A 23712-nucleotide genomic window follows, 5' to 3' on the forward strand; every position below is an offset into this window, starting at 1 on the left:
CCTATTTTTCCAGGCGGATTATATTTATTCCACCTATTTATTTCCATCCAAACTGACCACCTTGCTGTTTGTGATATATGACATTCTATTTTCTGTTTGTGCTTTCACACAGTGGATTAAGCACCACCCCCATAGAACACTTCCTCTTCAAGGCTGAATTGAAGAACCATCTTCTACCAAATAATAAGTTAATTTCCTGATTCTCCTAGTTATTAGTGCCCCTGAAAAATTTTATCTGTGTCCACATAAATTTTATTATTCTTATATATGTATGTTCTATCAATAGAATGGAAAAGACTGTCACTTTTGTCTTTCTATCCCTAGCAATTGATCACTCAACAAGTACTTAATTGACAACTATGCTAGATTCTGGAGATACAACTAAGAAGAAAATTGCTGCTTTAAATAAACATATTCTAATAGATAAAACAATTTAACAAGTACACATAAAATATATCAGCAAAAATGTGAAGCTCTATATGCATATGTGCAAGCCCACAAGGAGTATTTTGAGAGGGAAAACTATTTGAGAGGAAAGATTAGGAGGATCAGGGAAGGTTGTGTAGGTGCTGCCTCATGTTAAAGAAATAGGGAGACTTAAAAAAAAAAAGAACTGGGGAGACTAATGCAGAGTTTAAGGAAGGTTGCGATCTTGATTGTCCAGGGCAAGGGCACAAAGACGGGAAATCAAGTATTAGGAGTAGGAACATAGTTTGAATTGGAAGGTTAGGTTGATAATGTTTAATGAGTGTGCCTGATACATAGTAGACCCTTAGTAATAAAAATGAACTGAACAAAACAGCAAATCTGAAAATTAACCTGTTTGGGTGGGGAATATTGGGTGTCTACTTCGGGGCATACATAGCTTTACACATACAGCGGCTTTGCAGGGACACAGTCCGGGGCTCTGCGGCTGCACACATACCATACCCCTCAACTCCCCCCCCTCCTCCCCGCCTCCCGCACCCCCAACATCTCGCATTTCATCTGAGGCCGCAGGACTTCCAAAGGAGTCGCAGCTAGGGAGGCTGATTTTTCAGTTAGCCTAGCAGGGCCGCAGCCCAGAGGCCCCTGGTTCCGGGTGAGAGAAAGAGAGCCTTCGGGCGGGGGGACAGGGAAGAAGCGTGGAGTGTGTGGAGGAAGGGAAGCGATATCCCGTTGCTACGGAAACTTGCCAACCACTTCCGGTAAAATTACTGCTCGTCACTACGTTGCTGTTGGGTGTCCAGGGAAGCTACACTTTGGAGAGTTTGGGCACGCGTTTGCAGCTCTGTAGCCCAGCGGAGCAGAGGGTTCACCGGCAGTTCAGCTGAAGGGAAGTCCCGCCTCCGAAGACGGCCGTTTTCCGGGAGCGGCGGACGTCCAGTCTGTCCAGTTCGCCGGCTGTCACAGTTGCCCCCGGGGACGGTAACAAGCGCCCGAGACTCGGGGCCACAGGCAGGGTGTCCGTGGACCCCGCGGGCCTGGCAGTCTGGCCCCTTTGACTCCGGGGAAAGCGATGGATTTCTCCAAGTTCCTGGCGGATGACTTCGAGGTGAAGGAATGGATCAATGGGGCCTTCAAAGCAGTGCCCAAGGAGGCCTCGGGGAAGGTAGATGGACACGCCGCCACGCTGGTGATGAAGCTGCAGCTCTTCATCCAGGAAGTCAACAACGCCGTGGAGGGTGAGCGCCGGCCCGCCGCGGCTTCCTTCGGGAGGAGGGTGGAGTCATAGCTGCTGGGGACGAGGATCGGAATCGGGGTTAACTCTAATTACGGGTTCAGGTCGGGAGGTGTGGGTGACTTATTGAGTATTGAGTTAATAATACTAATTTTTCGGTCTTTCTGTGTCAGGTCAAGTCAACAAGTATTTATTAAGCACCTACTTTGTGTACCAACTTGGGGATGCAAAGAAAGTTCCTAAGGCTCTCAGAGTCTTTGAAACAGCATGCAAAATAACTGTGGATAGACAACATGTACAGATTAAATTGGAATTAACTCAACACAGGAGGGGCACTGATATTAAGCAGGGGTCAAGACAGATTTTTTTTTTAATTTTTATTTAATAATTACTTTATATTGACACTCGTTTCTGGTCCGATTTTTTTTTTTCCCTCCCTCCCTCCACCCCCTCCCCTAGATGGCAAGCAGTCCTTTATATGTTGGATATGTTGCAGTATATCCTAGATACAATATATGTTTGCAGAACCGAACAGTTCTCTTGTTGCGTAGGGAGAATTGGATTCAGAAGGTATAAATAACCCGGGAAGAAAAACAAAAATGCAGATAGTTCACATTCGTTTCCCAGTGTTCTTTCTTTGGGTGTAGCTGCTTTTGTCCGTCATTTATCAATTGAAACTCAGGTCTCTTTGTCAAAGAAATCCACTTCCATCAAAATATGTCCTCATACATCGTTGCAAGACAGATTTCTTGAAGAAGTTAGGACTTTCGGTAAGGAACCCTGAAGGCAGGGATAAGTAGAGAGAGCATTCCAGACATGTTGGACAGCCAGTGAAAATGTCTGGAATCAGGAGTAGTGTCATGTTTTTAGAAACCTTAAGGAGGTCAGGATGTGTTTGCAAAGAGGTTTTATTGAGTCGTTTCAAACATATCTTACTCATAATTATCTTAATTGAGTTTTTCTTGATTGGTTTGTTATTTCCTTCTCCAGCTCATTTTATACATGAGGAAAGTGAAGCAAATGTATTAAATGACAGTTAATACTAAGTTGAATTTTGAATTCAGGAAAATTTATCTTACTGATTCCTAGCGCAGGGTTCTATCCTCTGCCATCTAGTTGCCCCTTTTTAAAGAGCAATGGGATAATGGATTAAACATATAAAACATTTAGGATCCTGTAAGAGAAATCCCAGTAATAAATCTTAGCATCAAGTGAAGTTTAGAAACACTGGATAACTTGCTAGAAGTCATATTGCTGGTGTCAGAGTTAGTATTTAAAACCACATCTTCCTCAGTTTAAGTTCCATGCTTGAGAACATAAGGAAAATAAACTAAAACATTTAAAAAATAGTTTAATATAGAAACAACACACATGCACGACTTTTTGTTTTTTGCTTTTATTTCAAAAGATAACTTTTGTTTTAATATCACTCTAATTCTTTCTTCCCTCCCCAGCAAGCCATTCCTCCTAAGAAAGACTGAAAAAGGAAGGTGGGGGAAGCTGTTTTGTAAATGTAACAAATATTGCAGATTTTTCAGAGAGAGAGTGAGTTTTGTATTTTGGCATAGAGTATAGCCAATATGTATATTGAGAATGTATTTAGAATGACAAATTCATCCCTGAATTTTGGTTTTACCATTCATTGCCTCCTTAAGTAACCAAATCACAGGAGTCAGAACAGTATTTATTAATTAGCTTCAAATTTTGATTTTTGAATTCATTCCAATTATTTTTGCTAAGTGGGCAAGATTATTGTTTTGCTAAATTTCCCATTTTCTGATCCCTTTCTCAAAGGTACTAATCATTCAACTAAGAAGAATTTATTAAATACCGACTCTGTGCCAGGAACTGTGGTAGGTGCTAAGGATATACATATGAAATTCAAAACAATTCTTGAAAGGTGTTTATCTTCTATTGGGAAGATAAGAAGTATACACATACATATACATTTATGTGTGTATGTACTGTTAAGAACTGTAGTAATACTAGTTGACATTTGTATAGGACTTTTGCCATCATCTCATTAGAACTCCTTAACAACCCTGTATAAAAGGTGTGTATATATATACATATATATATATATATTTTTTTTTCCCCCCATTTTACAGCTAAAGAAACTGAGACTCAGAAATGTGGTCTGATAAGGGCTGAATGTTTCAGAACTTTTTTTGCTGTTCAGTTGTTTTTCAGTCTTGTCTGACTTAAAGATCCTATTTGAGGGTATTCTTGGCAAAGATTCTAGTGTGGTTTGCTATTTTCTTTTCCTGATAGGGAAACTGAGGCAAACAGGGTTAAGTGACTGGCTCAGGATCACAGTTAATTAGTGTCTAAGACTAGAACTTGGGAAACTGACTCTTTCTAACTTCAGGTCTAGCACTCTAAACACTATGCCACTTAGCTACCCTGTCTTTGATCTAGTCTTCTTATTCTTGGAAGCTTTGACTGTTAATGCAGCCCAAGATCACATTAGTTTTATCAGTTGTCATGTCAGACTTTTAATTCATTGAGCTTGAAGTCCATTAAGACCAATTCTAGACAGTTGGATAGTGAAACTGTTATTGGGCCTGGCATCAGGAACACCTAAAGTCAGATTTTGCCCTAGGCACTTAGTAGCTGTGAGACCCTGGGCAAATTACCTAACAGATTTTTGCCTCAGTTTCCTCATTTGCTAAATGGAGATAATTATAGCACTTACTCCCAGGGTTATTGTGAGAATCAGATGAAATAATAATTGTAAAGTGCCTGGCACATAGTAAGCATAATATAAATGTTAAAAGTTAATTATTTTAAATTTCTGTCTGCTGAAATGTCTCCCTGCAAGGTCTCCTTGAAGTTCTCTAGAGGGGGTCAGATCTTACTAGAGAGAGAACCAACTCATTGTAAGGAAGAATCTTTCATCCCAATTTTGATTGTTAAAAACATTTTCCTTAATCTAATTCTCTGAAATTTTTGCTCATTGTTTCTAGTTCTTCCTTTTGAGCCCAACCAATTCCTCTTCCACATGACATCCCTTTAAATACTTGATGGTTACCATAACATTTTAAAATCTTCCCTTCTCAGGCTAATTATCTCATCCAATCCTTTTGTGGCAAGGTTTTAAAACCATTCTCCATTCTGGTTACCATACCTCAGTATACTATGATTTGTCAATGTATTTCCTAAAATATAGCACTTAGAAATGACCATAATATTCCAGATATAGTCGAACAAATTGGTTAAGTAGAGCAATCACTTCCCCAATCCTGGACTATGACTTTCTTTATGTAGCTAAAAGTTTGTATTAGCTTTTTTTGGCCAAGCTTGCCATCCTTGAAAACTCATAGATCTTTTTCTGATTAAGCATCTTCTATCGAAATCTTCTCCACTCACAACTTGCAAAGTTGTTTATTTTTAGCTCAGAATAAGATCTTACATTTGCATTTTTTTTATTTTTATATATTTTATTTTATTTTATAATAACTTTATATTGACGGAATCCATGCCAGGGGAATTTTTTTTTACAACATTATCCCTTGCACTTGCTTCTGTTCTGATTTTTCCTCTCCCTCCCTCCATCCCCTCCCCTAGATGGCAAGCAGTCCTATACATGTTAGATATGTCGCAGTATATCCTAGATATAATATATGTTGGCGGAACTGAACAGTTCTCTTGTTGCACAGGGAGAATTGGATTCAGAAGGTAAAAATAACCTGGGAAGAAAAACAAAAATGCAAATAGTTCACATTCATTTCCCAGTGTTCTTTCTTTGGATGTAGTGCTTCTGTCCATCATTTATCAATTGAAACTGAGTTAGGTCTCTTTGTCAAAAAAATCCACTTCCATCAGAATACATCTTCATACAATATCGTTGTTGAAGTGTATAATGATCTCCTGGTTCTGCTCATTTCACTTAGCATCAGTTCATGTAAGTCTCTCCGAGCCTCTCTGTATTCTGCTGGTCATTTCTTACAGAACAATAATATTCCATAACATTCATATACCACAATTTACCCAGCCATTCTCCAATTGATGGGCATCCATTCAATTTCCAGTTTCTAGACACTACAAACAGGGCTGCCACAAACATTTTGGCACATACAGGTCCCTTTCCCTTCTTTAATATTTCTTTGGGATATAAGCCCAGAAGTAACACTGCTGGATCAAAGGGTATGCACAGTTTGATAACTTTTTGGGCATAATTCCAGATTGCTCTCCAGAATGGTTGGATTCGTTCACAACTCCACCAACAATGCATCAGTGTCCCAGTTTTCCCACATCCCCTCCAACATTCATCATTATTTTTTCCTGTCATCTTAGCCAATCTGTGTAGTGGTATCTCATAGTTGTCTTAATTTGCATTTCTCTGATCAATAGTGATTTGGAACACTGTTTCATATGAGTGGTAATAGTTTCAATTTCATCACCCTTTGACCATTTATCAATAGGAGAATGGCTTGATTTCTTATAAATTTGAGTCAGTTCTCTATATATTTTGGAAATGAGTCCTTTATCAGAACCTTTAACTGTGAAGATGTTTCCCCTTTGTTGCTTCTCTTCTAATCTTGTTTGCATTAGTTTTGTTTTACATTTGCATTTGATAGGTCCCATATTATATCTGCCCTATTATTGTAGCCTGTTGAGTTAGTTTTATATATTGATTCTCAATTTATATATTGAGTCATCTATTGTGTTACCTATCCCTGCCAATTTTGTTACATATGCATAAATGAAAAGCATTAGAAATCTTCCTCTAGACTGACATAGATTCATTCATGCCCATTGTCTGGCTCTGGTCATTCATTTAGTTCTGAATCTATCTGACTATACTATCAATATAACTGGAGTATTATATTCAGTTTTGAATACTCCATTTTAGAAAGTACATTGATAAAATGGAGAATCTCAAAAGGAAGACCAGGATGATGAATAACCAATTTGATTTCTCATAGAAAGATTGGTGAAGAAATTGGTAATGTTTTTCCTGGTGAAGAAAAGACTTGGGCTAAGGGGTTTTATAGTTTTCTTCAAGTCCTTAAATGCTATCATGGAAGAAAGAAAGGACTTGTGTACAACTCTTTAGCACTAGAGGGTAGAATTAAGAGTAAGGTATTTGCTGCAAAGAGACAAGTTTAGATTTGAAGTCAAGGAAAATTTTTTTTTATAAATAGAGCTATCTGAAAGTAAATTGGTTGACTCTAGATGTGGCTAGTTTCTATTTACTATAGGTTTTCAAGAAAATGACCTCTTGATGTATTTATTATACTGGGAATTCTTTTTTTGGGAGGTGAATCGATTCACCAACTACAAACCTCCAAGAGAAGTCAAACTCCTGATCTTGACATCAGGGCTATCCACAATCTGGCTCCAACTGACATTTTCAGTTATATCTCTTACTAATCCCTTTTACATAGTCTTTTTTACACTCTGATTGAACTAACTTGTGAACGTTAATTATCTTGTCTTCTCTAACCTCAGATTTTCCCTTATGTTGGCACTTAGGTTTGAAAGAAATTTATGGAATCTTTGAATTTCAAAGGAAATTCAAAGAACTTCAATAATACTGATTTTGAGATTCAGATTTTCCCTTACATGGCACTTAGGTTTGGAAGAAATTTATGGAATCTTTGAATTTCGAAGGAAATTCTGGATTTCAGTTTCCTAATCTGTCAAAACAACGGGTGGGCAAGATCATCTTTAAGGATCTTTCCAGCTCTAAATCTATGATCCTGTGATTTTTACATCTACTCTAATGTTCTCTCCTACCCCTCCCAAAAAAAGAATCCCCAGTATAATGAATATATCAAGAGGTCATTTTCTTGATAACTTATAGTAAGTAGAAACTAGCCATATCTAGAGTCAACCAATTTACTTTCAGATAGCTCCCCTTTTAATTTGGAATTTTTTTAAAAAATTAAATTTGCAAAAAAATTTTCTTTTCCTAAGCAATTTGTGGGATTTTTTGTTTTTATAATTTTGATTTTTTTTACCTCTCTTTTGTTCATTTCTGTCCTGATCTTTTAAAAAAAATTATATCTTAAAATCTACCTTCTTCTGCCTCTCCTGTTCTTTGTTCTCCCAACTGAGAAAGAAAAACAAATCCTCTGTTAAAAACATATACAGTCAAATAAAACAAATCTTTATTTATTTAGCTTTAGTTTTCAGCATTTATTTTTGTAGGATTTTGAGTTCCAAATTGTTTTTCTTTCCCTCCTTTTTATCTTCTCTCCCCAAGACAGCAAGAGACAGCAAGAGATCTGATATAGGTTATACATGTACAATCAATTTAGACATATTTCCATATTAGTTATTTTGAGAAAGGAAAACCATAACAAAAACAAAGAACCATAAGAAAGAAAAAGCAAAAAAAAAAGGTGAAAATAGTATGCTTTGATCCGCATTCAGTCTCTACAGTTCTCTTCTATCCCAAGTCTGTTGGAATTGTCTTGGATCATTACATTGCTGAGAAGAGCTAAGTCTGTCGTAGTTGATCATCACATTATATTACTATTATTATATACAATGTTCTCCTGGTTTTGCTTACTCCACTTAGCATTAGTTCCTATAAGTCTTTGCAGGCTTTTCTTACATCAGCAATTTCTTATAGAACAATAATATTCCATTAACTTCATATGCCACAACTTGTTCAACCATTCCCTACTTGATGAGCATCTATTCATTTTCTAATTCCTTGCCAGTATAAAAATAACTGTTATAAACATCTTTGTACATGTGGGTCCTTTCCCCTCTTTTATGATCTCTTTGAGATACAGACCCAATAATGGCACTCCTGGATCAAAGGATATACACAGTTGGGCATAGTTCCAAATTGTTCTTCAGAATGGTTGGATCAATTCACAACTCCACCAACAATGCATTAGTGTCTAGTTTTCCCACATCCTTTCCAACATTCATGATTATATTTTTCTGTTATCTTAGGTGATTGGCTTTGAAATTCTGGTACTACAGAGTTGTAGCCTTGTTGGCTCTTTGTTATTGCTGCCTGGACAAACTTCCATAGCATGGAACTAGGGTCTCCATGGCACTAAAAAGAAAGAAGGATATGGGTGTTAGGGTGGGTTTTGTTGTACATATTTGTCTGGTCCATGATCTGCAAGTGCAAGTTTGATTTATGATTGTGGGAGGTAAGAGAAGGGTGCTGAGTGAGCTCAGGGTCAGTGAGCATCAGATCATTAATTTTTGCAATTTTTAAAAAACTTTTAAAATTTTGGGTATCCTAGACTATGGAGATAACTGAAGTTGCTTATCTTTGGGGCATAATTTCTGTTGTGGAGAGGTTTGAAAGGTCATGGGATTCAGAGAAAAAGTCTAGTTCTCTCTCATTGCTCATGTGATCTACTTTTCCTTTTTTCCTTACTTTTGCTTTTTTTAATCTTTAGTTTCTTGCTGAGTCCTCTCCATCTCAAAACAAAACACATTCTCTCAACTTTTGTTATCCCTCAAACTCTTGTCTTTTCTACTAAATATCTATAGAGAATAGTCTATATTTGTGACTTCCATTTCCCCATTACCCATTTACTCCTTGATCTGTGTCTGGTTGTTGAACCATGTTGTTGAGTTCTCACCTAGGACTTTTTAATCATAGGCTAGTATGATTGTAGATTTGTAAAGAAACTCAGGGATCATCTGGTCCAGACCTTTCATTTTTTTCATTTACTTAACTTTTTCTTCATCCTAATCCACTTTTTAATTGACACTATTGATTTCTTTTTCATTTGAGATGCTTTCTCCTTTCTTGGCTTTTTCCATGGTATTCTTTCTAGGTTCACTTCGTCCTACCTGACTGCTTCTTCACTGATAAATTTTTTACCTACCACACTCGTAAATGTATCACTAGCTGGAGGAAGAGAACATTAAGAGTGATTTCTTATATAGACTCCTGTATCTTATCATACTGCTGGAGATGCTAAATAAAGTAAGAGGTTTTAACCAATTCTGTGTCATGGACTTTTTTAGCAATCTAGTGAAATTTATGGACTATATAGAATAATGTTTTTGAATACATAAAATATACATGAATACACAGAAAATTGATTATATTAAAATACAGTTATCAGGTTTTTTTTAAAAACAAGTTCACAAATGCCAGGTTAAGAATTTTTGTGCTAAAAATTAAAAAAAAAACATCATTTCTCAAGAAAATTACATTTTAGGAGAATGTGCTTCATTGGAATGAACTGTCTTAGGAGAAAGGGATTTTCCCTTATCAGATGTCATCAAATAGAGGATGGATAACCCCTAGTCACTTTTATTATAAAGAAGGTTCTTGTTCAGATGCAAGTTGGACTAGATGTCCTCTCAGGAACCTTCCAAAACTGAGATTCTTTAATAACTCTGTAAGTGTATCTATAAGCATGTGAGATATGTCACTGAAATTGTAATATTTCATTTTTAATATGATTTCATACATGTATGACCTATTATGAGATTGCTTGCCATTTTGGGGAGGGAAAAGAGAAGGGTGGAAGAAAAAGATGGAAATCAAAATCTTATAAAAGTAAATGTTGAAAACTGTCTTCACAGATAATTGGATAAGAGAAAATACTATTAAGTAGAAAAATATAAAATACCTAAATCAATAAGACATATGATATTTAAAAAAAGAAAATGTAATATTTCAAAACATATCAAATATGCCAAGTAGAGATACACATTCAACTTTAGACAAGTCCTCAATTCCTTCTTGTTCCTTTTTGGATACCACAAAGGTTCTGCAGTTTCCTTAGTGTGGCTACCCACTTTACCACTGCAGATGACAATTCCTCCATACTTTAATATAAAAATTCCTCAAATTTTGGCTATACTGAGTTTGAGATGTCATATCTAGAATAAAATTTAAAGACAAGATTCAGAATATACATTCACCAATGAATCATTAGGATAAAGGTGATAATTGAGGTCATAGGAGTATATGCCATATAGGAAAATATGAAATATAGGAAGAAGTGTGAAATATAGGAGGAAGAGAGAAGAGCAAGAGCAACCCTTTGGAGTACTATGTTTGGCATGCAGTCAGTGTTATTTTTTCAGAGCATGCAAACATATATAGATGCAAGTATACCCCTCCAAGGTTGTCTTGTATCCCTTTTATATGTATTTTGTATATATCTATAGAAGTACATATATGTATATGATGAATATAACATGTGAACATCTATGTTGGAATGTAAAGTTCTTGAAGGCAGGGATGGTTTTCACCTTTTCTTTGTTTCTCCAGCACTTAGCACAGTCCCTGGCACATATTTAAGTTCATAATAAATATCTGCAAATTAATTGATCTCTTTAGCATTAGAAAATATGGAGAAAATGAAATAGTATAGAACTGAGTAAGGCTCTTAAAAGAGGTGACACTATACAAAAGAAAAGCTATCAGAGATTTCCATTTTTAATTTTTTTTTAGTCTTTTTAGCTCATGATAATAAATTGTCTTGACCAGTGACCAGTGATGTGAAATGGATCCCTGAAACTGCAAATTTACTTAGAAAACAAATGAACATTATTTGTGTTTCATTGTAATCACTCCAGTATATCAAAAGTCTGACTGAGATTGAAACAATTGAACAATAGCAATGCTTCATTGTATCTTTATTTTTTATAAATATTTCTCAATTATCTTTAATCCACTTTGGGCTGCACTCTGAGGGTCATTTAAGACCTGCAGTCTCCAACCACTTAGGATCCCTTTTTCTATATACTGACTTTGTAAACCACATATTTATTTTTTAATTAATATATCAACACATTAAAATAAGAACTACATTTAAATCTGATACATATGGCATAGGAGTGCTGTGGCCCATATTTTGGTAGTGTTTGACACCTTTGGGCTAGACTTAACAAAATGGCAGTACAACTACTAACAAATCAGTTTGACAGCTATATTGTAATAATCTTCTCTAAAATGTAAAGTTCTCTGGGAGCAGGTTTCTTGGGGGGTTTCTGGGAGCAGCCTTGGTTTCATTTCAGTGTTATCACCCCAAATGCAGCCAGCTGTTAAAGTCCAAATCTTTTATTGTCTCTTTCCAAGGTTTGTCTCCTTCCTTGGGCCCATCTCTTTCTTAGAGGCTTTCTTAGAGGCCTATCTCTCTCCTTGGTCCTGAGAGCTCCTGTGGCTAGTCCTTTGCCTCTGCCAGCTACTGCCTCTAGCTCCCTCCTAATGTCTCCACCAGCACAAAGGTGGAAAATGGAATGAATCTGACTCCTCCTCTGGGACCTTCTAGTGAGCTTGTCCTATTTGGCCCTGAGAGCTCCTCCTTATATATGCTCTCTTAAAGGTGTGAATCTTGTGGAATTATAGTCAGTACTAAGTACATGTAAATTAGAGAATCATTATCTCATCAATTCCACTGACTTGGCACCTTGTAAGACTACTAACACTATATAATAGATTGGAGAAAGGAGGGACTGAGAAAGGGATGCCAATTAGGAGGCTGTTTCATTAATCCAAATGGAAATAATTCGAGCCTGAACTAGCATGGATGTGAGAACAGAGGAAGCAGGTGTAAGAGATGTTTTGGAATTAGAAATGATGAAACTTAGCAACTGGTTGGATATTGGAGATATTCTCACGCAGTTAGTAGTAATACGATTAGTATTTTCTAAATTAAGGGCCAAGGTCTGACAACAAGTGATTTGTAATCTAGGAATCAAAGACTGGGGAATATGGTCTATCATGGAGCTTTTCTCCTATATTCTTACATCTCTATCTTCCAATACTCCTCAACTTTGCCCCTTCCTTCACAATACAAGTTCCCTTCCCCCATTTCTGCACAGGAGTCTACTTTAAATGCTACCTGAGCTCCACCAACAGCAACTGCACAGTAACAGCCATTGGGAAAGTTCCTTCCTCCCAACTTCTGTGGCACCCTACACTGCCCCAACATCTCATGTCTAGAGCAGGAACACTTCAGAGGGCAACAGTTGGAGAGATAAATGATTTACATATCTGACAAAGTCATTCCTTTATTCAGTAAGCTTTTTGTGATCTAGGATTATATATTTCTTCATCTTTATCCTATTATAATTTTTTTGTATTTTGTAATGCACATAGTACAATAGTAGACATAAATAATTCATAAATAAGTTTAATACCCATAGAGTGTTTTGCTAAAAAAAAATATACAATTAAAAAACTTTGGAAACCATTTAGGCTAGATCAGAGTTTCTTAAACAGGGCTGGTAAAGTTGTTTTTGAAACTATTTTGATAGCAATAGTTCAATAAAATTTTTTTCTTTTGCAATCCTATGTATTTTATTTTATGCATTTAAAAACATTATTGTGAGAAGGGATCCAAAAGTTTTTATCATACTGCCAAAGGGGTCCATGATACAAAAATAGTTAAGAACTCCTGGTCTAGATCATTGCCATTGCAAGTGAATATTTTAAATAGGAGCCATTTTTCTAGTAGAATCATTCATTGAATTGCTTCTGAATATATCTTCAGCCTTTGGGAATGAAAATATTAAAAACTGCAGCTCTTTGAAGTATAAATAGAAGAAAGTTATTTTTCTTCAGTTTCATTTGCCTTTGTCAACTAACATCTGACCATAAACTCTTTTTTAAAAGAATATCATTATTTATTTATTTTAAACAGAGAAAATATTTTTGACTTTCAAATTTGCTCTCTTCTGCTCATCCTTCAACCCACTGAGAAGGAAAGCAATATATTATCAATTACACATGTGAAATCATGCAAAATATATTTCCATATTAGTCCTGTGGGAATAAAAAAGCAAGAAAAATAAAGTGAGAAAATTATACTTCAAATTGCACTCAGAATTCATCACTTCTGTCTAAATAGGGATAGCATTTTTTCATTATGAGTTCTTTGGAATTGTCTTAGATCATTGTGTTGATAGAGCATTGTGATGTTTTATAAACATAGGCTTTTTTTTAAAATAAGAGCTTTTTATTTTCAAAATCTGTGCAAAGATAGGTTTTCAATATTTGCCCTTGTATTCAATATTTGCCAATGTTCCACATTTTTCTCCCACCTTTCTCCCACCCTCTCCTCTACACAGCAAGTAATCCATTTTATATTAAACATGTGCAATTCTTCTATATATATTTTCACATTTATCATGCTACACAAGAAAACTCAGATCAAAAAGAAAAAAAAAACTGAGAAACAAAAAGTAAGCAAAATACAACAATCAAAAAAGGTGAAATTATTGTATTGCTATTTACATTCAGTCCCCATAATCCTCTTTCTTAATGCAGATGGCTCTGTCCATCACAAGTCTGTTGGAAATGGCCTGAATCACCTCATTGTTGAAAAGTCACATCCATTAGAGTTGATCATCACATAATCTTGTTGTAGTGTACAATGTTCTTTTAGTTCTATTCACTTCACTTCATCAGTTCATATAAATCTCTCCAGGCCTTTCTGAAATCATCCTGCTGATCATTTCTTATGGAATAATAATATTCTGTAACATACATATACCATAACTTATTCAGCCATTCTTCAGCTAATAGTCATACTCTGAGTTTCCATGAACTTAAACTCTTGATGTTAGCATAATTGCTTTAAAATACCTATTGTAAACAGTCAGACATTTTAACCTGGTTAGCAAGTATTCTGTGTCATTTTGGGATGTTTTAGTAAAGATTCTTATTTATCTTTAGAGTTTTTAAGTTTTATCTGCTTGTGGTAGCCAGTTTTTATCTACAGCTGTATTGCTTCTTTGTTTCTTTCTACAGAAACCAGTCATCAGGCCCTCCAGAATATGCCTAAAGTTCTCCGAGATGTGGAAGCCCTTAAACAGGAGGCATCTTTCCTGAAGGAACAAATGATTCTTGTCAAGGAAGATATTAAAAAATTTGAACAGGATACAGCTCAGTCAATGCAGGTATTCATAGACTCATAGAAATAAATGTAGGATTAGAAAATAGTCCAACTCTTTAATTTTATAAATGAGAAAACCAAAGCTCTGATAGATGAACTAACTTAGCCAGGGTCGCACATTTGGCAGAGCTAGGACCAGAACTGATCTCTCTTAAATCCCAAGCTACTTTCTTTCTACTCTGTTTCACCTTGAAAAATGTAAAATATTATAAAAGATAGAGAGAGATGACATTTCTTTTCAGTACAATAAATGAATAAGGTCTCTCAGCTTTGGAAAAGAATACATTGTTATTTTTTGTCAGTGATGCTAATGAATTCTGATTTTTTGATGCCTTGGATAGGTGACAGTTTAAGATGATCCATTCCTTTATATTAGATAAAACAAGGCAGTCTGAGCATAGAACAATAAGGTAGTAAGAAAAATGTTGAATTCACAATCCAGAGATTTGACTTAGAATAATTGTGTTATGCCTTACCTACTCACATTAACCCTCTTCATTCTTCCCCAATCTTTGCTTTTTTGTTCCATTCTTTGATTTAAAAAATGGGTACCTATTCTTATCAGAGTTAATCCCTATACTTGTGATTTTTATTCTAATCTCTGCCTGTCTCTTCTAGGAGTTTCCCCTTTGAACATCCATCCCCTCTCTTTGTCTCATCTTCACTCTTTGCTTATTAATTCAGTTACTTCTCTGTTGCTTAAATATGTGTCCAGGTCTCCCCCCACCTTTAAAAACTTGTTTAACCCTGACATTCCTGAAACACTATTGTCTTGTAGCTTTTTTCCCTTTTGTAGCTAACCTCCTAGAAAAGAGTTTTTAATGGTCATTGTCTCTATTTTCTCACCTCCTACTTCCTTTTTAGTTCCTTGAGTTCTGCCTTCCAATTCCAGCATTGAAATGAAACTGCTTTCCCTAAGATTATTGGTAGTTTCTTAATTAATTAATCTGATAACATTTTTCTCTTTCTTCATTCTACTTGAGTTCTCTGAAACTTTTGATACTGTTGGCTTTCCCCTTCTGAATGGTCTCTCTTTTCTTTGCTTCCATAACACTATTCTTTTTTTTTTTTCCTCAATAGTAGTTTATTTGTCCAGATACATGAAAAGATAGTTTTCAACATTCGTTTTGTAAGATTTTGTGTTCCAAATTTTGTTTCCCTTCCTTCCTTTTCTCCCCCTCCCCAAGGCAGCAAGCAATCTTAATATTGGTTATACATATGTAATCCTTTTAAATGTATTTTAAACATACTGTCATGTTGTGCAAGAAAAATCAGACCAAAAGGGGAAAAAAAAAACCACAAGAAAGAAAAAGCAAACAAAACAAAACAATAAGGTGAAAATACTATGCTTCAATCCACATTCAGTCTCCATAGTTCTGTTCTTTCTTTCTCTGAATGTGACATTTTCCATCCCAAGTTTATTGGAATTGTTTTGGATCACTGAATTGCTGAGAAGAACTAAATCTATCATAGTCAATCATCATATAATCTTGCTGTTATTGTATACAGTGTTCTCACTTCACTCAGCATCAGTCTTTCCAGGTTTTTCTAAAATCAGCCTGCTCATCATTCATATAGAACAATAATATTCCATAACATTCATATACCATAACTTATTCAGCCATTCCCCAACTCATCTGCATCCATTCAATTTCTAGTTCCTTGACACTATAAAAAGAGCTGCTACAAACATTTTTGTACATGTGGGTTCCTTTCCATTTTTTATGATCTCTTTGGGATACAGACCCAGTACAGACTTTACTGGATCAACAAATATGCAGTTTTATAGCCCTTTGGGCATAGTTCCAATTTGTTCTCCAGAATAGTTGGATCTGTCCGTAACTCTACCAACAATGCATTAATGTCATGGTTTTCCCACATACCTTCCAACATTCATCATTTTCTTTTCCTGTTATCTTAACCAATCTAATAGATGTGAAGTGATAGTTCAGAATTGTCTTAATTTGCATTTCTCTGACCAATAGTGATTTAGATCATTTTAAATGCCATGACTAACTATAACCATAACATAACAAAACTATGACTATAAATGACTTTTAATTTCTTTATCTGAAAAGTGTCTGTTCATATCCTTTGATCATTCATCAATTGGAAAATGATTTGTATTCTTATAAATTTGACTCAGTTTTCTATATATTTTAGAAATATGGTTTTTATCAGATACACAGGATGTAAAATTTTTTCCCCAGCTTTCTGCTTTCATTCTAATCTTGGTTGCATTGGTTTTGTTTGGGCAAAACCATTTTAATTTAATGTAATTAAAATTATCCATTTTGCATTTCATAATGTTCTCTAGTTCTTCTTTGGCCATAAAGTCTTCCCTTCTCCAAAGATCTGACAGGTAGACTATCCTTTGTTCTTCTAATTTGCTTATAGTATCACCTTTTTATATCTACATCATGATTCTGTTTTGAGCTTATCTTGGTATAGGATGTGAGATGTTGGTCTGTGCCAACTTTCTGCCACATTATTTTCCAATTTTCCCAGCAATTTTTATTAAATAGTGAGTTCTTATCTGTAGATAAGTTGGAGTCTTTGGTTCATCAAACAGTAGATTGGAACTTGTGTACTTAACCTATTCCACTGATCCACCATTCTGTTTCTTAGTCACTAGCAAATGCTGTAACTCTACTCTTTCTTGATTCTCCTCCTGTCTTACCACTCATAAGTGTTGTCACCATAAATATTTGTCCTGAAGTTTCTTCTCTTGTCTTTGTTCTTAGTGATCTTATCTACTCCATTGTGTTCAGATATCATTTTTGTAGATAATTATCAGATCTTTATATCTAGTCCTCATCTTTCTCTCCTGAACTCCAGTGCTATATTATAAATTGATTGCTAGAAGATTCTACCTGTATCTAGGTATTATAGATATCTTAAACTCCGAATGTATAATATAGAACTCATTATGTTTTTTCCAAATCTGTTTCTCTTCCAAACTTCTCTATTTTTTTGTGGATGGTACTACTGTTCTTAAAGTCTCCCAGGTTTACAGCCTCAGAATCCCCATGAACCCTTGACTCTCCCATCTCCATTAAGTTTCTAAAGCTTGTCAATTTTACCCCATATCATCTTTTGTGTCACTGAAGCAGAGACGGGAGGTAACATATCCCAGGTGGGTCAAACCTGCCACCATCTTGACCACCATCTTTTCTTAGACCTCAATGGAGTCATCCCAGAACACTGAACCCAAGGGCCTTGGAAGTTCCAGTTTCCCACAAACCCAGTCTTTGCTTCCAGCCTGGACCTCTCAGCCATTCATGTCACTTCAAGGGGAAAATCACTTTGAAGTATGGAGCTCATCTTCATTGCTATCACCACCACCTCTGATGACAAATTGCCATTATTGGAAAGGTAAACCCAACAGCCCCAGGAACAACACTGCCTCCAGAATTCTGATCCTACTTCCATCCCTCACTGTTATCATCCTGGGAAACAACTCATGTGGGGAGAGTTTATGGCAACTGCTTCTGCAGATGCTGAGATCTTTAGCTCCTAAGCAACAACAGTTATTGAAGACACAGAAGAGAATCTTCTTGCCACCAAAGGCTTTGCCACTGTAAGATGATTCACCATCACATACAGATATGATTTTTCAAGGGAAAAGTAATGAAAAAAAATGCAGTGCCATTTGTTTTATCCTTCATACTAAGGAAGATGGGACTTTTCCATTTCACTTGACCAAAACTTCTCTTATATGTTGTTTTTCCTTTAGAATTTGAGTTCCTTGAGAGGGGGAACTGTCATGGATTTTTATTTTGTTTCACCAGTACTCAGCACATAGTAAGTATTTAATAAGGTACATAGGATGTCTAGGGAAGACTAGCATCTCTGATATAATGGCTTGGTGAACCCTTTTCAGGGCTGCTCATCCAACTTTGGTCTTCAGCCAGATGTGGCTCCAAGATGCTTGTAGCATGCACATGCATTTAGGGTTATACCCTAAATACACTCTTATACCCTGATTAAAAATGTCAGTATAGACAGGCTAAATCAGGTTGAGGGTAACTGACAGGCCTCACATCTGTTGGGTTAGGGCTATGCTACCTCAAGCATGTGAAGGATTTCCTCCAGTGAAATGAGTGGATGAGAGCAATGGCCACAAAGGTGCTTGAAACAGGTGCATACTTAAAACTTGGTTAGACATCAAAGACCCAAGGTCATCCCTGACATTCTGGGCTGTCATCAGTCATATTGACTTTTGGTTCATCACTGAACTTTGATGATTCTGGAAGGGAGTGAGGTTGATGACTTTGTGCAGCTCTGCCTCACTTAAATCCATTTCATGCTTAAGACAAGACATAACCGTGTGATGTCATTGGTACTCTTCAAAAATTTTTTAATAAATGCATTCATTCACTTTTTCAGCCTCTGTCCTCATTCACACCTTTAACACTTCTTGCCTAATCTATTACAATAGAGTCCTGGTTTGACTTCTTCAGTTTCTCTCCTCTGTGATCCATTTTCCACCGAGCTTTCAAATAGATATTCCTAAAATATAGATCTAAGGATATCAATCCTCTTGCTTCCCAAGTCTTCAGTAGCTTTTTATTGCTTCTTGGATAAATGCAGAGTCCTTTTTCATTTAAAGCTTTATATGATCTGGCAGATGCTGCATGATTTTTAAAAATTTTAACTTAAAAAATTTTTGTCATTGGTATTATGAAAGGAATTCCTACATTTTCTGGAGAGCTTGGATCAAAAAATTGTTAAATTGTCTCCTAACTATAAGATTCTATGATTCTTTTTTGAAATAGGAATCTATTGTAGGTTTTTTATTTTGAAGAATGTAAGATTCTCCTTATTTACCATGTTTATTGGATTGAAAGAATTATTTCATTTGTTTCATTCTTTTAAACTTTTCTTTATTGTAATTCTGATAAATTGTACGTTTTCTCCTTAGGTTTTTGTTTCTTGGAATATTCTGACTTTGGCTGAACTTTGTCATATATGAAAAAAGGCTGCTCTTAGTAGTAACTTTTGGTTTTAGAATTGTCAGATGCTAGAAAGGGAGATTGATGTGAGAAAACCTATAATTAACTCAGTCTCAAGAGACATTCTTTCTTATCATTCCAGTGTAGTATAATAAAAAGCTCTGAACTTTGAGTCAGAGAAACTTAGATTTAAGTCCTGGTTCCGACACTTGCTATATAATGATGAGCAAGTCTTTTTTTTTTTTTTTTTTTAATAGCTTTTTATTTACAAGATATATGCATGGATAATTTTTCAGCATTGACAACTGCAATACCTTTTGTTCCAATTTTTCCCCTTCTTCCCCCCACCCTCTCTCCTAGATGGCAGATAGACCAATACATGTTAAATACAATATATGTATACATTTCCATACAGTTATTTGAGCAAGTCTTTTAACATTATGTCTCAGTTTCCTTGTCTATGAAAAATGGAGGTAACATTTGCCCTACTTGAAAAAGCCTCCATTGGTTCATGAGCAAACATGTTGTCAACTATAAAGAGCTTTCTAAGCTCTTTAAGGGGAGTTGTTACATTTGATCCCTGAACATTTTTTTTTGAAGTTGTGGAATGGTATCTGTTTATATGGCCTCTTTGGATTTGCCAGCTGCTTTATGTCTGTTATTTCAAAGGCCCATGCTTGAAATAGGAAGCCCTGATAAACTTCTTGACCAGTGGATGTATGGCCTTCATGCAAAGGCTTCTGAAGCAGAGGAGTCCACTCTCTTCTGGGGCAGCTCACTCAACCTCTGCCCACCTATTATAGGTAGAAAGTTTTTCCTAACATAGACCTTATATTGGCCATTTTTCTACATCTACTCATTAGTCTTAGTTCCCTTTTGGACTCAGGGAAAGAACATCTAATTTACAAGTGAAAAAAATGAAGCCCAAAGAGCTTTGTTACTTTGTTACAGTGGACAAATATGAAATAGTCCCTGATCTAAAGGAGTTTATATACCAAGTCACTTTCTTTAGTTTACTTTCTATTTTTTCTGTTTTAGGTACTGGTGGAGATTGACCAAGTGAAATCCAGAATGCAACTTGCTGCAGAATCTCTTCAAGAAGCAGATAAGTGGAGCACTTTGAGTGCAGATATTGAAGAAACATTTAAAACACAAGTAAGTTATTTGTGGGAGAGGTTATTTGAAATATTGTAGGGAAAAACTGAACCTAGAGAGATAAGAAATCTGGGGAAATCAAATGGAAAAGAATGGGACTATCAAAGCTTAATAATCCCAGTTAGTGGATTATAGGGGTATGTGGAAACATAGGAAAAGGAAAATTTGTAACTGTATGGGGTAATTCTACTTCCCCCTCTTTCCTTACTGTCTTGACATTGGACATACGTTTTCTTGGGGAAGTCCAAATAAAAACTTTTTAGAAGGAGCAAGCTGGAGTCATCCTGCTTTCAGTCTCTTCCCACATCACTGCCTATTCCATGATTAGTGTAGGTGAAGCTTAATTTTAATACCTAGAAGCAGCATATATAATTTAATTCTTTATTATATGCATATAAGAGAGGAGAGGTTTGGAACTGCTTTATGAATTTGCTTTAAGATTTGTGACACTGAGCACAGTGCCTTGTATGTAGCCAATATGTAACATGTGATATAATGATAATATTAACTATTGATAAAGTTAGGCACTATTTACTATGATTTTAAAACATATTCACATTTACCCCTGGGACTATTTTTTTCTTTCTTTTTTGGACGCAGTCAGGTAAGTCATATATCTTCTTTATTATTTGTGTAGAATGTTTACGTATTTTATAGACATTGCTTACTTCTTTGATTTGAATGTAGTTACGTAGCTTGAAATTCATAACTTTGGAGAACATAAGTTTTTATTAATGAATATCCCATCTGATTTTGTTGAAGGATGTGGCTGTGATTTCCGCTAAATTAACCAGTATGCAGAACAGTTTGACCATGCTTGTAGATACACCAGATTACTCAGATAAATGTGTGCACCTCGAGGCACTGAAGAACAGGCTTGAGGCCATGGCCAGTCCACAAATAGTGGCTGCATTCAATTCTCAGTCTGTAGGTGAGTGCAAGTCTTTTCTGTTTCTATGTCCATTTCTCCCCAAAGAGAAGACATTGTGCCTACCTGCCTGATCCTTATTGAGAATGTTGTCAATCTGAATCAGGATAATGGTTTTTAAAACTAGATTTAAAACATTTTTTTCTTTTATAGTATTTTATTTTTCCAAATACTTGCAAAAATAGTTTTTAGCATTCATCTTTACAAAACCCTGTAATAATTTTTCTTCCTCTCTTTCCCCCTTCCTCTCTCCCAGATAGCAAGCAATCCATTATAGGTTACACATGTACTTCTAAACATATTTCCATGTTCATCATGCTGTGCAATAAAAATCAGATCAAAGGGAAAAATACATGAGAAAGAAAAAAAAAAAACCCAAGCAAACAAACAACAACAAAAAAAGGTGAAAATAATATGCTTTGTTCCACATTTAACTTCTATGGTTTTCTCCTGGATGTGAATGGCACTTTGCTTGACAAGTCTGTTGAAATTACCTTGAATCACATCATTGTTGAAAAGAGCCAAGTCCACACAGTTAATCATCACATCATCTTGTTATTGTATGCAATGTTTTCTTGTTCTATTCACTACTTAGCAAATCTTTCCAGACTTTTCTTTCTTTCTTTTTTTTTTTTTAATTTTATAAAGCTTTTTATTTTCAAAACTTGCCTAGATAGTTTTTAACATTCACCCTTGCAAAACCTTGTGTTCCAAATGTTTTTTCTCCCTCCTTTCCCCCTACTCCCTCTCCTAGGTGGCAAGTAATCCAATATATATTAAACATGTGCAATTCTTCTGTACATTTTCCCACAATTATCATGCTGTACAAGAAAAATCATATCATAAAGGGAAAAAATGAGAAAGAAAACAAAATGAAAAAACAACAACAAAAAAAAAATGAAAATAGCCCACACAGTGCTCTCTCTGGGTTTAGATGGCTCTCTCTATCACAAGATCATTGGAACTGGCCAGCCTTTTCTGAAATCAGCTTGCCCATCATTTCATATCGAACAATAACATTCCATTACATTCATATGCCATAATTTAATCAGCCATTTCCAATTGATGGACATCCATTCAATTTCCAGTTCTTTGCCAGTACAAAATTTTTTCACGTGTCGGTCCTTTTCCCTCTCCTCAATTACACTTAATACAATTTTTTTTTAACATTTGTTTTTTAAAACTTTGAGTTTCAGATTCTTTCCCTTATCTCTACCCTTAGCCCCCATTAAGAAAGCAAATGTAAAGTTATGCAAAATATTTCCATAAAAGTCATGTTGGGAAAGAAAAACATAGATCTCTTCCTCTCCTCTTCCCCCTCCCCCCAAAAACCCTCAAGAAAAATAAAATTTAAAAAATACACTTCAATCTGTATTGTCATAATCAGTTTTTTCCCTGGGTATGGATAGGATTTTTCATCATACTGTGAATCATGGATGGTATGTGAATAATTGTGGATCATTTCACTTTTCTTGAATTCATGGAGGACTTTCCATGTTTTTCTTAGAGCATACTACTCATCATTTCCCATAGAACAATTCCATAGTAATCACATACCACAATTTATTTAGCCATTCCTCAATTGATCAGCATCTCTTTATTTTCTAATTTTTTTGTCCTGAGAAGAGAGCTGCTACAAATATATTTGTACATCTAGATCCTTTATCTTAAAAAAAAAAAAAAATCTCTTTTGGTATTCATGCCTAGTAGTGGTATTAGGTCAAAAAAAGATATGATGATTCTTTGGGCATAGTTCATATCTTTTGATCATTTATCAAATGTTAGCCCCTTCACTGAAGTGACTGGCCCATAGCTCACATGGCAGTGCTGAGCCTTAAGCCTATCTGGAAGGCCAGTCTTCTTCCCCTGCACTGTGCTATCTTTCACAATCCTTTTAGTATTGAGTGGTGAGTGAAACTACTCATGAAATCACTGTGGGGGATGCTGTCTAACTATGCAGAGATTGCTCTGGTTACTGGGGTACATCATATATAACATACACACACACACACACACACACACACACACACACACACACACACACACACATATGCAGGCTGCTTCCGAAGCCTGGAATACACATTCTTCTCTTCCTTGCCTTTCAGTTCCCTAATTTTCCTTCCTGGATCAGTTCAGGTACTACCTTCTCTTTGTAATCCTCTTTAATCT

General features: G+C 35.7%; 1 protein-coding gene across 1 annotated transcript in view; it reads left to right on the forward strand.

Annotated features, from left to right (window-relative positions):
- The first annotated feature begins 1033 nt into the window (after positions 1-1033).
- The window catches only part of COG7 (component of oligomeric golgi complex 7), a 62697-nt gene continuing 40018 nt past the window's right edge, over positions 1034-23712 (forward strand). The window contains exons 1-4 of the mRNA XM_051964744.1: positions 1034-1664; positions 14361-14509; positions 20499-20615; positions 21378-21546. Of these exons, the coding sequence (XP_051820704.1) occupies positions 1499-1664; positions 14361-14509; positions 20499-20615; positions 21378-21546 (601 nt within the window). The 5' untranslated portion in view covers positions 1034-1498. The remainder of the gene's footprint in view (positions 1665-14360; positions 14510-20498; positions 20616-21377; positions 21547-23712) is intronic.

Source organism: Antechinus flavipes, chromosome 1 (assembly GCF_016432865.1).
Source record: "Antechinus flavipes isolate AdamAnt ecotype Samford, QLD, Australia chromosome 1, AdamAnt_v2, whole genome shotgun sequence".
Lineage (NCBI taxonomy): Eukaryota > Metazoa > Chordata > Mammalia > Dasyuromorphia > Dasyuridae > Antechinus > Antechinus flavipes.